Below are 16,429 nucleotides of genomic sequence, written 5' to 3'. Positions count from 1 at the left end.
GAGAGCACAGGGGAAGGCAAAGATGACTTGGCCACCCATGGGCAGTCTTAACAGAGCCACAGCTTGGTACCACACCTGTTGCTAAAAGCTGCCTCTGCAGACCAACAGGGCTTCTTTCAAGTTGATGTATTCAGCCCCTGAGTAAAAATATGCCCTACCAAGAGTCACTCCAGTTAATTAATTAGTTTTTAATTGGTGAGATCGTGAGTGATTTCTCAATATGGTTACAACATTTCTGTGATCTAAAGTGACTGAAAATTATTATGCCTTTATGTATTCTGAAATGTTTTGTGTATTCCAAAACAGTCCACAGAATATTCTTAGAGAAATAGAGAGAGACAGACTATGTTTAATGGAAATTACTTAGCAGGTAACTAGTACCAGTCATTTGTTCAAATTTATACATTTATCTCCGACAGAACCTTTCAGTATCTATGACAATTTAAATAATATAACTTCGAAATCCGTAATTTAATTCTACAGAAGTGGCATTAATATTTTTCAGATGAATAGGTCTATAGATTTATATTCATCTAGGTAATCATTTTCCTTTTCTTAAATCTACTTTTTTTCCCATGGGAATCATTCTACAATAATAATCCACAGTAAAAAGGCCTGACATGCTTCATTCACTGAATGACTTGTCTTTCTATACAAGCCCTCATATATGGCCAAATGCATGAGTAATCCTAACATACAGTAAAAATGTTACAAATCATAAACAAATACGCTATCGCATTTACATGAAATATTGCAGACATTTATTAAATGAGGTTTTAGAATCCCACGTTGTAAAAGTAGTTGCAAAAACCTCAGAATCCTCTTTCTCAGCACTAGAGGCTCGGGAGCTGATGGGGGTGGGCTGGGGGGGACGGGTAGAGGAGCAGAAGGGGAAGAATTTCACCCTGACTGACACAGCAAGTGATCAGGGAATCAACGGAACAGACTGAATTAAGGAGAACTTAGTAGCCTGCTGATTTCTAAGTACTTGACCACACTATTAGAATCACCCTCTCCAAAAGAATGGATTAATTTAAAAGGAAAATGGTACAATCTGCAAAATTATCTCATTTGCTTCACTAGGTGAAAGTGATTACAAAAGGAATGGGGATGAACTATCAAAAAAACTTTACAGGAAAATTGAACTGATAACGTAACAGCCAGCCTGAGAATGAAGAGGGCCCTCTGAAGGGAAATCAACGGGAAGTAATAACAGAGACTTGCATCTTCCTGAAAAACGTGTGTGCACCAGCAGTTACATCTCCACACCCGCCACCGCCCCGGGAAAGGCGACCCCGAGAGCACAGTTAGAAAGAAATTTTAGGGATCTATACTGCAAATTCAACCAGCAACTAGAATTCCTTCTAAAGGAATAAAGAAATGAGTACCATGGTGTTGTGGTTCCCATAACACTCTTATTAGAGAAAATAACTGAAGGTCGTAAAGGTCAGAGCATTTTGGCACGTCGCTCTACTGGAGTGGACGATGGATTTTCTTCTTGGCAGTTAGTACCAGAATTCCTTACTAGGGCAACCACTTTCCATCAGAAGAAGAAGCCACTTTGCAAAAAATAGGAGAGGGGAGCAGGAGAAGAGGAGTTGGGGGAGGGGTGGAAGCTCTGCTTGTGGGGAACAGTCCAGGGACAGAAGCACCAGCCTGGCTGTGCTGGCTGGCACAGGAGAACGAGCGGGTGTATCATTAACATAGCAGGGAGGGCGGCTCTGTGAAGCCATGGCTACGGGGCTCAGGCGTACAGGGGACAGACCTCTTCACCTCCTGCATGAACCTAATGTGAACCCGACTTGGCAAGATGCTTTCTGAACGAGGGGATTTCTTCTGGTAAATTGTAAACGTCCCCAGATCTACTCCTCTCCCCTGGTCCTTCTACCTTTTCAAAAATTTAGGGAAAAAAATACTATGTCCACTATGAACACATCCCACTTCTGAATCATTTTCCTAAAAGAAAAAATAAGTACATACACACGTTTCTTTGAAGTCTTTCATCATGGCTTTTGTACCATGTTCCTTAACCCCCAAAGAGGGCAAAGAAGAAGAATACAGCCCCAGAGAGCAAGCCATTGAAAGGCGGCATCTCTGTACATGATTTTGGATGCATAATTAGGAAGTTAACTGCTTAGATTATATTAAGGATTGCACCACTACATTTTTACAAGGTTCATTAGCCTAATTATACACTTAATTAAAACAAACTCAGTCACACATGTTAACATTTTCAATTCTAAGTATAAATTACAGCCAATGATAAAACTGAAAATAAGTAACAAATGTTTTATTGACATCTAAATTGGCTGAGCAAGTCTGAGTTTTGCTTTGATAATGTAAACTCCCACAACTGCCACCCAGCTGTATGGAAATGATCATAATTCATCTTAATAAAATCTGACAGAGTATAAACACCACAAATACAGTGAAGGCAGAGAAGGCATGCGCAGAGTGGGCTCGCATCAGCAAGACCCTCTCACCTCACTGAGTACTAAACAGGGGGCTGGCAATGACCTATATTCTATCCCTCAGAACCACAGCCAGAATGCCAACTTAATATAACATCCTGATTTTCTTTTTTTAATCTTTAGTGGATGAGATAAAGTAGACCCAAAAATGGTAAAGTAAAAGTAGAGAACTCCCTTAGATTAGGGCAGAAATGATAGGCATCGTACTACTACATTTAAAGAAGCAAGATTTATCTAAATGTAAAATACAACTTTCCTCTCTAAAACGAATGCATTTAGCATGTCCCTTTATTAGAACAAAGCAAGTCTGCAACTGAGAATGCACAACCTAAGACTTACAGACGAAAGGCTACAGATTCAGTAAAGTTAAATTGTGTTTCTTGGAAAATACTTAAATTAAAATCAAGTACACAGAGTTCAAGTGCATTTTTATTCTCTTAAAAATGAACAGTCAACTTTAAAACTCTACAGTGAACTGAAATACGGTATACAAGCCTTGGATAAATCTCTTCTTAACACCTGAGTCGTTTCCACGAAATTCAAACTGGCTGTAATTCTTTATTAACAGATACACCCAACTAACTAACTGTGTACTAGGATTCTCAAATTTATGATATAAGAGTAAATTCTCATCTCACATTCATGATAGCAGAGATCGTTTTCTACTGTTACAAAGACTCATCAGCACTTGCCTACACAACCAGAACTCCCAGCATTTGGAGGAAATTTTAACGGCACATCACAGGAACCTAAGTGGAAGGTGAAATAGCATTCTTCTTAGCTGCCACTGCCACGTACCTCACTAAAAGTATTTTACATGTATTTTATAAGTACATGTATTTTCATATTTTAACCAGACAAAGTCACAGGAGTGTCCCAGCCCTCAGATGCGAAGACCGAGGCTAAGTGAAGCTAACTTGCCCAGACCACACTTCCTAAAAAGACAGAGCCAGATTCTGTCCCAGGCATCTCTGGCCTCAAAACATGGGTGATTCCTAACAACCCCTCTGCCAATAACATGAAGACTCAGCATGTGGTCCAGGCTGTCACTGACTGCCGCAAAGAGGGAAGACAGCACAGCTAACTGGAAATTCTGGAAAAAGATGAACTGTCTGTTTTTGATGTTATAGAGCAAAAGATAATAAAATAAAGGCTAGATGAGCTAAGAGTTATAACTAACATTATTTATAACCCAAGTAAATACTAATCAGAGTAGCCAAGTTCACAGATTTTCACTGAATAATTAAGTAGAGGAGTATGCTTTTTCTTAAGACCTTCCAAAGATGTTTGCTAACTACTCTTGTATACAGAATAGTTAAAAACTTTATAAACACTTCAGTTTTTATTTGAGAGGAAAATTGTTCAATATGTGCATCTACAACACAGAAAACAAACATTTATATTTCACTCCTTTTCTATATTAATCTGATCACAGGAATATATATTTTCCAACAGGGTCACTTTTATTTCAACTCCAAAACCTAAACATTTAAAATATTCTTCTGGGGATGTGACTTTTTTTAGCTTTACGTGGCAGAATTTATGGATAGTAATACAAGTAAGAAAATAAGTCCAGGAAAAAAGTCATGAAAAGAAACAATATGGCAATCGAAAGGTTTGGTATTGACCCTTCACCTGATACTCTATCAAACTGAAGATAAATGGCTGAAAAAAATCATTTGGGATACAACTCAAAATTAATCAGACAAATCAAACGATGGCACATCTGTAAAAAGAAAGTTGAGAGCAATTAATAAGTAAGGCAGTTGGCAGCAGGAGGCAGCAGCAGAAAGCTTAAAACACGCAGACCCACACACATACACACTCCTTCTTACCAAGGACTGTTTTCCTAATTAAAAGACTTTAGATTTTTCCTCAGGTCTCATGGTTGACAATCAGATATTGGGAAGAAGTAATCTGTGGGTGCCTATTACTAACTGGAGGATGTTAAATGCGGTTGATTTTTTTCTATTTCCCTCCCTCCTGGGAATTTGTTAGAATTAGTAGGGTGCAATGATGGGAAATAATATACGGTTACAATAAAGAGGCTTTCTCATCAACCAAGTAGGTGGAAATAAAATTCTGGACTCTGGCCCCCAAAACAATATGAATAGGAAACATAGAAGAAGGAATTTTAGATATGAAAAATAATAGAATGTAAACTCCATGATGGCAGGCATTTTTTATTTGTCTGCTTCTCTAGAGCAGGGCTGGCAAATTACGGGCCATGAGACAAACTCTAACCTGCCACGTGTTTTTGCAAATGAAGCTTTTCTGGAATACAGCCAGGCTTGTTGGGTTATCCATGTCTATGGCTGCTTTCACGCTACAATGACAGAATTGAATACTTGCAGCAGAAACTTGGTGGCCCACAGTGCCCAAAATATTAACTATCTGACCCTGTACAGAGAGTTTGCCTAGAACCAAGAGTGGTGCCTAGGAGACACCAGATCTTTAAAAACAAACAGACAACAACAACAACAACAAAACACTTGCTTAATAAAATAAACAAACATACAAGTACTATTTGCATAAGAAAAAGCACAGCGAAAGAAAATTCCAAGGGCCACAGGGCTAAGAATAAAGAATGTATATAAATGGGAAAAGGCCCATTACAGAAAAGGCTCGGAGAGGCAGGCTGCACTTTTTTAAGAATAATATGCTTTAGCCATACGTGTTCCCAGAGGGGAAAAGATTAAGAATATTCACTGTAAGCTAGACTGGGAGTCCAAGTAGAGGAATAATAGTTATTTTTTTAAATAACACAATGATTATTTCTCGAAAACCTTCAACAATTTCTCTGTTATTTACTGAATGAAGTCTCAGAGGCCATTCACAAAGTGCTTTCTAACCATCTCTCCAGTGTTATCTTCCAATACACTCAGTTTCAAATCATTGACTCATTATTTCTCAGCAAATCACACAAATTTGTATGGAGCATCTTCCCTTCATATGTTCTCTTCCTAGAAAGACTATCTTTCCGTAATATCACTAGCATAAGTCCTATATTTCCTTTAAAGAACAAGTTCTACTGCTTCATAACATCCAATAGTCAATAGCCCTACTTCCTCTAAACCCTATGGCACATGTGCACTGAGTTCTTTAGACATATAGTATAGATCTTTTTATATACATATTTCTCAATTAGACCTTACATCCCTTAAAACTAAATACAAAACCTTATTTCATAAGCCCAGCCCCTATTTCAGAATATACTTTTATATTTTGCTTTCTAAATACTTAACATTATAACATAATCGTATTCCTAAGTAATTAGAAAGGCTCAGGAAAACTCATTAACATCAACGCAGGATACATTCTTATTGTTTTGTTTCTAATACAGCAATGCAGAGCTAATAGGGATCATCACAGTAAGCTTCAGTGAGCAATACCGTTGGGCTAGGTCCTAGAAATATAAAAAAATATAACATGAAACATGGTTTTTCTGCCAAAGGAAATGACAATTACTTGGCATAGCTTTCCTGAAAACAGTAGCACTTGTGATTTAAATAAGGAGGTTATGTTTGACATTTAAATCAGGAGGAAATGAAATTACATGTGTGAAGTGAAAATCAATTTCAAGGTAACAAAACTGTGAATAAAGAGTTCTGGGTGGGGATCAGTTAACTTTATATGTTTGAATAAAATACAAGATGATGACTAGTGAAAAACAGAGCATCAAGGGGAGACAGCACAGGGACTTCCCTAGCAGTCCAGTGGTTAAGACTTTGCCTTCCAATGCAGGGGGTGTGGGTTCGATCCCTGGTCGGGGAGCTAAGATCCCACGTGCCTCTCAGCCAAAAACTAAAAAAGAAAAAAGAAAAAAAAAGCCAGAAGCAATATTGTAACAAATTTAATAGAGACTTTAAAAATGGTCCATATCAAAAAAAAAATCTTAAATAAAAAGGGGGGAGGGGGGAGACAGCACAGTCTCTCCCATGCATTTATTTTGTCTCTGTTTCTACCATCCAAGACAGTGGCTGGGGGAACGGCAGCCACAAGCCAACGGTCACTAATGTCCCCAATCGGGGAACAACATTCAACCTACTCTAGAAAATAGCCTTTTTAAATTGGTCCAGCAGGATTTTTATACAAAAAACTTCATTATACCTCAGGCCATAATAATACCTAAGTAGCTTTAAAAATTTCTCTAACATTGACTTCACACTCTTCCAATTTTCCTGAATTATATTTGATACTCGAGATGTTCAGCATTGAGTTTCTTCTCTTTATGATGTTTAATTCCCATTCTGCACTGTTCCTTGAGACTTTCTGACTTAGAAATTGAAATCAGAAAGCAATACTGACATGCATGTGTCACTTTTAGGAAAATAAGTATTCTGTAAGTGTTATTCAATTAGTTACATCTCCCAAACTGAGAGGGCCCAAGTATGATAGGAATTTTGTACAAAGAAGGTTATTCTTGGAAATTTCAACTTACATCCCATGAATATGTATTCTTGTATTCCCACTGGATAATATGTGCAATTTCTTCACAAGTCCTGATTAATTTCTTCCTTTCTGCTATACTGCATTGCTTAATTTGCCCTTGCAGCCACCATTGAGTGGATATAGCTCCCTTTATAAGCAGTCATCACAATTAAAATCATCTTCTACAAGAAGCCAACTTCAGTTACCTAATTCAGACAATCCCTCCTCTATCAGCTCACAGAACACCTATGATACAGGGATGTCGGCATTTATCACAATTATAATAGTGTGAGTTCTTGGCTATCACTCCATCTTGACTGCAAACCCCTGGAGAGAGACTGTGTCCTGCTCATCCTTGTCCCCCAGCACCTAACACAGGAACCATCACACGGTAAATGCTTGGGGAGGTTTCTGACTGACTGAGAAGAACCACGTGTCAGCATTTCTGAGAACGCGTGAGATAGGTGTCTCTGGCTCCTGAAGACTGGCGCCTACGATTCTTCAGCAGTCCTCCTGCGGTTCTTTGCACTGTCAGCCTCACTCTGAAGAACCATGATCGCCAAGGTGATGAGGAAGCTCAAAGATGCATCACAGGTGTTGGGGGGAAAGAATTCTGTGCTGTTTCCCAGTATGAAAACTAGTAACGCCAGAAAAGGATTTATAAAGAATCTCATTTTCTTAATCTCTTTGTCCCTTGTATAGGAAAGCTGCACAGGAGATTCCTCATTAAGTTGCCACATCAACAGGGATTAAAACTGACTCAGCTACAAAACACCTTCTAGTTCTGTACAGGGATCCTTGTCTCCTTGAATGTGTTCTGTATATCGAAACGAAACGCCATGGTAACCAGTAACTGTGGTCCATTTTGTGAAATGCCTTCCACTGAATTAATCTGCAGTAGATTTCTTTTTCTATCTTATACTTCTTTTGCTTAAGGCTTTTTAACCTATTGCATCCTAATATCCTTTCACACTGACGTAGGAAGTGTGTAATAAATGACAGAAAATAACATGTTTGTAATTGAAATACTGGTTTAAAGCTGGTACATACACGATTAAATCTCATTTGTGATGAGTTATATTCCACAAACAGTTAAAGGCACACTAATACCGGGAGGCTATCATCCATGCATTCTACCCTCTTCTCATATCTTTCTACTCATGAAATAAATGGAAAAAGGGTTTAACTTCTGAGATCACTTAAAATTATAATTTTTAAAGGAGATAAAGGCAAGGGCCATTTTGAAAACAACTAAGCTTATTTAACTGAAAGTCCTTTGAAGACATTTCAGTGACATTTCTCCAGAGTTTAAAAAAAAAGAAGGAAGAAAGTGAAAACAGTCATAACTCTGTGAATGTAACACCCCCCCATCCCCAATTCAAGGTGAATTTCACATCTTGTTAGATACAACGCTCACATTCAAGCCTCGTACTCCAGCAGAGTTCTACGTAAATCACAGTGTCAGCTTCCAGACCTTCCATAAAGCGTGTGCTTTACCAAAGACATGAAATCTGGACTCGATACTGTCAGGAACATATACCGGGAAGGCAGTACAATTGTTCAAATACTTATTTTGAACGATTAAGTAGATAACTCAATCACATGCTTGTAACTGATGTTTCCTCCATCTCTCACAATATACTGGACGCTTGGAATTCCTTGACAAGGGTTGAAACTATGTTCCTGTTCTTGGTCACTGGCCTAAGGTGACTTTCCAGCTCCCCCTTTTCTTCTCCCAGTGTAAAAGAAGTTTAAAAATCGATTAAATGATAACAATAAAAGAAAGAAGTTCAAACTAAGAAGCCAAATAGTTCATAAATATGTTTCATTTGGGTAATAATTAGATAGGTAAATAAGAGAGGATGGAAGTAAACTTCAAAGGCTAATGCCCGCCCCCTCCATGGGGAAGGAGGCAGCATTTCACTTGTGGATGATGGAGGCTCATCAAACATTTGATTAGTTGCAAATTCAGTTCATAGTATTTGAAAACATATACAAGCAAACATACACTAATTCTTTCACAAAAAGAAAGCAGCAGGATAAAAGAAACTCATATAACATTTGACGTTTTTAAGGATATATGTTCTATGAAGTAATGAAGTCATACTAACAAACGGTACAAAATTTTGATATTTGAGTGGGCAGATTGAAGAGAAGGAGACACAAGTCACACAGTAGAAAATAAATCTATAGTTTGCCTAACTTAAAAAAATTTCAAACATAATCATAAAAATCATATAGAATTTAAGAACTAAATAAACATAAAAGCAAATTTTAAATGAACCATTTTCTATGTTATCTAGATAATTTTTATTGGATACATTTTTTCCAGAAAATTGCTTTAAGCTCTCCCTTACCTTTGCACATTCAGCTGGAGTTCTGGCTCTAAAGGCTATCATCAATTTGCATGGATGTGATGAACGATAAAATTATTAGGATAATTTAAATGCCCGATTTCTTCATCAGCCTAAGTGCTTTCTGTGATTATAATGCAGTGGCCCCCAAATGAAAAGCCTTCTATTAAGCATATGCTAAGTCAACATCACTCTATATCTGAGCATAAATGAAGATAAAACACTCCACATTATGATTCAATTAAAAACCTGCAAGATACGTTACCTGCCGCCTCGAGCACTGAAAGGCACTACATGGATTCCCAGAGGCCCTCCATCGTTGGGGACTTGTACGAGCTTTACCATATCACTGTGAGACAATATGATGAATGAGGGAGCATGAACATGGACCATCACAAACCGAAACTCAAACCAAACCAAACACAAAACCGCAACAACACAGACGCACAATAAACAACAAAGGAGGACAAAACGAAAAATCCCACCAGGCACACACACATATACATACACGTTCTGGAATAGAAGCATGGCGATGAGGGCACATTCAACTCTACATACCTGCACACTAGTCTGATGGCATGGGGTGGGGAGGGGGGAGCAATCATCAGAGATAGCTACATTAAAAATGACACAGCACCGCTGCTCTCGGACCACACTCTTCTGTGTAGTCCAAGTATATCTTTTGTGATCAAATCTCTAGACTTCTACTGGAAGTTTCCCATCCTAATATCCATTCAAGGACTACGAAGATTAATGGGATAAAGATGCGTCAGCTGCACAGCACTTTATAATTTACAAAGTGCTCCTACACATGTCGCATCATTGATCCCCTCCCGCAAAAGTCCAATAAGGTCAAAGCTTTGCCCCGGGAGGTGGCAATCCAGATGGGATACAGCCACCCTTACTTCCCAACTCAGAGCTCCACGGAAGGTCGCCATCCTACTTGCTGTAAGCTCACTGCATATGCAGGCAATGCAACCCCACGGATACCCGTCAAAAATCAAATGATTGTCCCAAGGGTGTTTGTAATTGAACTCTAAAGTCTTTAAGCTATTTATATGAAGTAACATGAAGTTACTTCTACCACATAACTACAGTACTTTCATATTAATATCAAAAGCCAGAGTTTAATGCAATTGGTATAATCTGGAGAATGTAAATTTTCTACGCCATTTCAATGAGATTCCACTTTCTTTGTAGGTATTTCTGTGGGTGTGAGTACTGCACAGAAACCTAAGCAGTCCTGATCTAACAGTCAATATTTGGAAATACTATTTCAATTACATATCTAGTTTTAAGCAATCTGGACAACCATAAGTGATTACCAATGGACTTGACCAAGATCACGATATGGTTTTTATGCAATGGAAAATGCCAACGCTACGACTGTATTTCTATGTGTGTAGATTCAATCACATACACTAATTAGGACAAAATTGAAATTTTGTCATATTGCCAACATATTTACTAAAGTAATACTATTTAAATGGATATTTAATTTTTTTCTATTTTCTTAGAATTTCCTAAAATCCTATTTGAGATACTGTTCATACCATTTGAACACATATTTAATGACTGGTTTGTCAACTAAGATGGTTTGCCAACTAGTATGGTAACTTTAATACATTTATTTTACTTTATATTCTTTCTCAAAAGAACTATCACAGTGCAAGTGTTTCTTAAGTGTGTAAATACTTAGAGATTGCTGGTTGCTGAATATCCAAACATAATCTGATTCGAAGCCTGTTTAATCTCACTGAGAAAGTTCTTATAGCCCTTCCTTGGAAGACCAAGAAAAGACAAAATCAAGAGTTTAATTATTAATATCTGGACCCCAACTTTTACCCAAAATCAAAGAAAAAATTTAGAATGACTGCCCTCCCTGCTCTAAGGTAACTTAGAAGAAGTCTTGAGAACATCTTCCATTCAAACCTGCCATTATTTAAGATAGTTGTAAAGTTGTGACAATATATGGAAGTTTTTCTTTGACCTTTTACACTTTAAATCATGTTCAAGATCCCTAACCTGTAATTTTTTATCAAATATCTTGAGAGATTCTATTTCTTCAAATCAAAAAAATGTACACTAAAATGAGTAATGCTTACATGATTCAACTAGTTTTTCAAGTAAATTATGTCCACAATTTCTTTTTTAATTTAGCAAAGTTGAAGAACAAACAAATGACCAAAATACTGACATACAAAAGCAATCTGAAAACAGTTACAGTGCTGTGAACATAACAGACTTTTTTCAATCAAATACTATTTTATATTATAATTTAATAGTATTTGCCAAGGCATGAAACTCAGAGCAGGTACATGGGAATTTCCATGCTATAGTTCTTACATTAGATCATTAACTCAACAGATGAAAGATGCTCTTTGGAAAACAAACCAATGCAAGGCATGTTTTAACTAAGCACAAACATAACGCATGCCATATGCTTTCGGAATATTTGCTGCTATCAGTGAAGCTACATGGATATTACAGGGTTAGTTGAAAATGTCAGTAACTTACTCCAGAGAAAAGCTGGGTACGTTCTCCACACCAGTGTCGGCGTGCCCCACGGGCTCAACACGGCTGCTGTCTTCCTCTGTGCCATCCTCATCCTAGAGAGGGCGCAACACAAAGAGAAGCAGACTCTGAGTCAGGTTCATTCTTATGCAGTGAATGAAAGGAAACTGAATAAAACTGGAGTCTAAGAGGCGTTATGATAATGTTAATATCTCTCCTCTAGCAAGGATGACCTTTAATGATAAGATGGGTTTGTACATGTGAAAAGCTGCATTTTAAAGCAACAGTCTCCTGAGTTAGTACATCTTAGGGGGTGAACAAGATGCCACTGCAATAAGGAAAGAAAACATTAGAACTTATATTAACCCTCTTATCATTTTTATTTCACCTTTCGGTGTATGTTTTAGGAAGTAATTATATATTACTACAATGTTATAATAAACTAATAAATGTACATTACACTGGGGATGCATGGTTAACATTTATACTAATCCAAACAGTTGAGATCATTATAAACCTTAACAACTAGCAAAATCTTCAGTCCTCTTGTCAGTTCCCCAGTTCCTATTAACACACCTTGTCAAAATGAACATCAAGTAAGCACAATCCTAGACTTAGATACTTCACCCTGTGAAATCTCACATAAAGTTACCCTAAGCCAATCGACTGATCATTTAGAGGTAAAGGCATTAAGATCTTAGCCATGAGGGCTTCCCTGGTGGCGCAGTGGTTGAGAGTCTGCCTGCCGATGCAGGGGACACGGGTTCGTGCCCAGGTCCAGGAGGATCCCACATGCTGTGGAGTGCCTGGGCCCGTGAGCCATGGCCTCTGAGCCTGCGCGTCCGGAGCCTGTGCTCCGCAACGGGAGAGGCCACAACAGTGAGAGGCCCGCATACCGCAAAAAAAACAAAAAAAGATCTTAGCCATGAAGAACCACTTGTGTTTACTTCTGTTACAATGGACCCAGTGCCGGGAAAGGCACAAAGAGTAAGATAACCAACCCCAGTAACCACCATTGTAGTCTTCCTTTTAGAAAGGCAACAGTTTGTAAAAATTATATTCCAACATGCTGCAGAAATTGGGTAAGCATGCTGGTGCTTCAAAAGGTGCACGTGGAATAAATGTGATGGTTCATAAAAGTAAATGAAATGTCACCCAAGAATATGCCTTACTTTATAATCTTGGCCACTGTCTTTTCACTAAGCAGTTCACTAACAGTGACGTTGGCTTTGCAGGATCATTTGAATAAGGATAAACATGCCTGATGATATCAATGGTCCTATTATCCAAATTAGAATATTCAGAAAAGACTCCGAATCTCCAAACACAGTGGTTAAGAGGCTCGTGAGGGTTTCACCTTGGATCCACAATGTGCATAATTTATGTACACGTACAGTTTGTTAGGTTTACCTTTTCTACTGTATAAATTTGATAACAGTGAGTTTATATGTGAACTTCACTAAACCACCTAATGAGAGTCCACCATTAGAGAAAAACTGTATATGTTTAACCATGTATTTAACAGACTCATAGTAGAAATATATACACCATCAACAGAGACATCAATCAACAACATGATAAGCAAAGGTTGTATGTTCAAGACACAGCATCAAACAATATTTCAAATTATTGAAGCAATATGAAGGCAAGGCAGGGCAGCTGGTAATGCCCAACTGACATTTCCTCTGAGAATCTACCAGAATAAGAAGCTGAATGCACCGAGTGTTTCTCTGCGTTTAGATAGGCTCCGTGCATCCTCAACGGCAAGGCACTGCATGAAGTCAAGCTGCTTGAAGATTGATGACCCTGTGTTCTGCGAGGCTCTAAAATGTAGTTCTTAGTCACCTACTCTTTTAAGCACCAGCACATAATACATTTCAAAGGGGAACCAGCATCTTGAACCTGCCTAAGAACCACACTTCATGTAAACAAGAACTCCCCAAATTATGCTTTTCCATTGGGAGTGGGGGTAGGGAGGAGAGAAGTGTGATTGTATTTATATAAATCAGGTGGAAAACATACGAACAGTCTTATGGGTTAAAGACATTTTGTTTCAGGAGTCATTAGTAATGTAAACACCGCTGAAACACCACCATGACGTATAACCAACAGAAACAGCTATGTGGCACTGTGAAATGGCCACATAAATGAAACACCCCAAACTACAGTGATGAAACAGTAACTGATAATTGACACATTCATTGTTCCCACAGTGGCCATTATCAGGTCCCCAAGAGCATGCAGAATATTATTTCACGTAGCTGCATATGGTGTTCAGTTATTTTGCAAAATTCACCGCCCTGAGGCTGGGCTGCAATTGCTGTGGGAACCACAGTGTCTGGATGTGTGCAGATCAGCTCCTATATTGCTTTATTTTGTTTTTCTGTACTTTTTAAAGCTGCAGCTGAACATAGTCACTTTTAGTAGGAGTTATACACTGAATTTCGTCATAACCATAGTAAAGGAAGCTCAGTTACTATGTACGTCAAATCAAGATGGAAGGTCTAGAGTATCAATTTAAGCTACATAGTGTTAAAAAATATTTCAGGTGTCAATGTAGTTTTTGTCCTTTACCTTCTCTCCATTTTACAGCAGAGTGTAGTGGTTAAGAGTTCAGATTAGAAAATTAAACAAATGGAGATGTGAACACTAAGTGCGCCATCCGCCAATTTTATATCCTTAGGAAAGTTATACACCCCTTTTGCATCTCTATCCCTTCTTCTGTAAGCTAGGAACAATAGAAGCATCTTTGTAGGACTACTGAGAGGAGTAAGTAAGATAATCCATGTCACAATCATAACATAATACCTGACACATGGTAATAGACAATAAATGTTAGCTGTTACTGAAAAGAGAAATAAACAATAAATATATGACATATAAAACATACCTTAGTAATTGTTTTAGGGTAATGCTACATAGCTATAAAATATTTTGAGAATATATATTTGTCCATACATACCTTGTGCCTTGCAGTAAAATTTAATATTAAACATATTACCTACTCAGTTAATTACAAATTGTATCATCTGCATCTTATAAAGTTGCATAAAACCCAACATTTATTGCACTTTGTTGTATACAACGTGCTTTCATCATAAAAGGCCTCCGGAATGAGAAAACATATTAAAAAATATAAACAACGAATGCTGTATACAATCCAGTAAATGGTGGGAAGAAGAAAACACCATGGGTTGTTAGTTGAGGAAATTTTCAAAGATAAAATAGATGTGAAGAACCGTGAAGGGTCTATGATTTCACCCTACTTGAAAGCTCGTAGTGAGCCTGCCATAGCTTCATGGATGTCACAGAGGACATGAGACTCCCGGGTCGGAGACAAAGGACAGTTCATTACAGCAACAGCGTTAGCCAGAGCCTCATCCTTTTATGCACTGATTCCTAAGCTAAAATTCTCAGGGGCCCACACAGAAGAAACATAAGCCCAGGGAACTCGAACCTTTTACATAGGCAGTGAGCATGTCTGCCCACTGCTTTGGAGAGAGACACTATGCCTATCTTCCAAGGCTTCTTTCAACACATTGCTGAAAGAAGAGTCCGGAACAAAGGCCTTTATTCTCAAGATGTACAAAAATGCAAGAGAACCATGGAGAATTATCTCCCAACAACAGAGTTTAATCTGAGCATTGCCAAGTGGTAACATTTATATGATCACTAGCATACTAAAACTGGGAATACGATTAACAAATGCTCTACGATAATAATGTCTTTTGAATGGTAACATTAAATGGTACTAGATAAAAGAGTCATACCTTCTATATCAAGGAAAAACTAATTTTTCAATGTGGAACAATATGCCCAGCCAAACAAAAAAAGCAAGTGTGAAAATTCAAAAAACCTCTCAGACATGCAAAGTCTTTACTTCCCATGGACCCTTCCACATAAAGCTATTTTTGGATGTGCTCCAGCAAAATCCAGAAAATTCAATAAAACAATGGACAAAACCCAAGGAAAGTCCCAGAATATGGTGACAGTCCAGAGAAGCAGAAACAAGTTCAGATTAGAGCAGCAGGATGGAGAGGTCTGGGAAGTCAATCTCCATGAGAAAAAAAAAAAAAAAAAGTTCAATATTTTTGAACATTTGGGAAACATTTTGACAGACCTGATAGAGAACGGGGGGAGGGGAATTAAAGATATGTATAGAGAAAACAAAACAAATTTTTTTAAAAGTCAAAGCAATTAGCTCCAAGCACAACAAAGGGAAATGTGTAGGAAAGGACATGTAATCCGAGTACCTACCTGGTTATGCAGTGAGCAGTTCTTACATCACCATACAATGTGACAATGGCTATTGATTTCACTTGGACTTTTCATGTAACAATACTGAGAGGATGGGAATGGGGAAAGTGAAAGTGGCATAAAAGGAAAAAACCCATCTTCCATAAATGGCAAGTCAACAGATGTCAATAACTGGTAACCAGGAAAGAGCAACATAAATATTTTATTCAGAAACATGGAAGTAAACAGCAGAACCAACGTCTGCATAAATTGGGAGCTGCTGCCTCTGGGGAGAGGGGCTGGGGGAACACAGGGGAGGAGAACACAGAGACTGCTAGTTTCCTCATTAAACGCCTTCCAGCATGATACATGTAATTTTATTCTGACTACATATTTGAAATACCCACCAAGAGAGGCTCGTTA

General features: G+C 38.0%; 1 protein-coding gene across 19 annotated transcripts in view; it reads right to left on the bottom strand.

Moving 5' to 3' along the window:
- Positions 1-16,429, bottom strand: part of PARD3 (par-3 family cell polarity regulator) — a 729,337-nt gene that overhangs the window by 372,515 nt on the left and 340,393 nt on the right. For all 19 annotated transcript variants that reach the window (XM_060160977.1, XM_060160997.1, XM_060160939.1 and 16 more), the window contains 2 exons: positions 11,774-11,865; positions 9,522-9,605 (listed from right to left, as the gene is read on the bottom strand). In XM_060160977.1, coding sequence (XP_060016960.1) covers positions 9,522-9,605; positions 11,774-11,865 — 176 coding nt within the window. The remainder of the gene's footprint in view (positions 1-9,521; positions 9,606-11,773; positions 11,866-16,429) is intronic.

This window comes from Lagenorhynchus albirostris, chromosome 1, assembly GCF_949774975.1.
Source record: "Lagenorhynchus albirostris chromosome 1, mLagAlb1.1, whole genome shotgun sequence".
NCBI classification, from domain to species: Eukaryota; Metazoa; Chordata; class Mammalia; order Artiodactyla; family Delphinidae; genus Lagenorhynchus; species Lagenorhynchus albirostris.
Note: the sequence above shows the minus strand (reverse complement) of the source record. Positions and strands in the feature narration are given on the sequence as shown.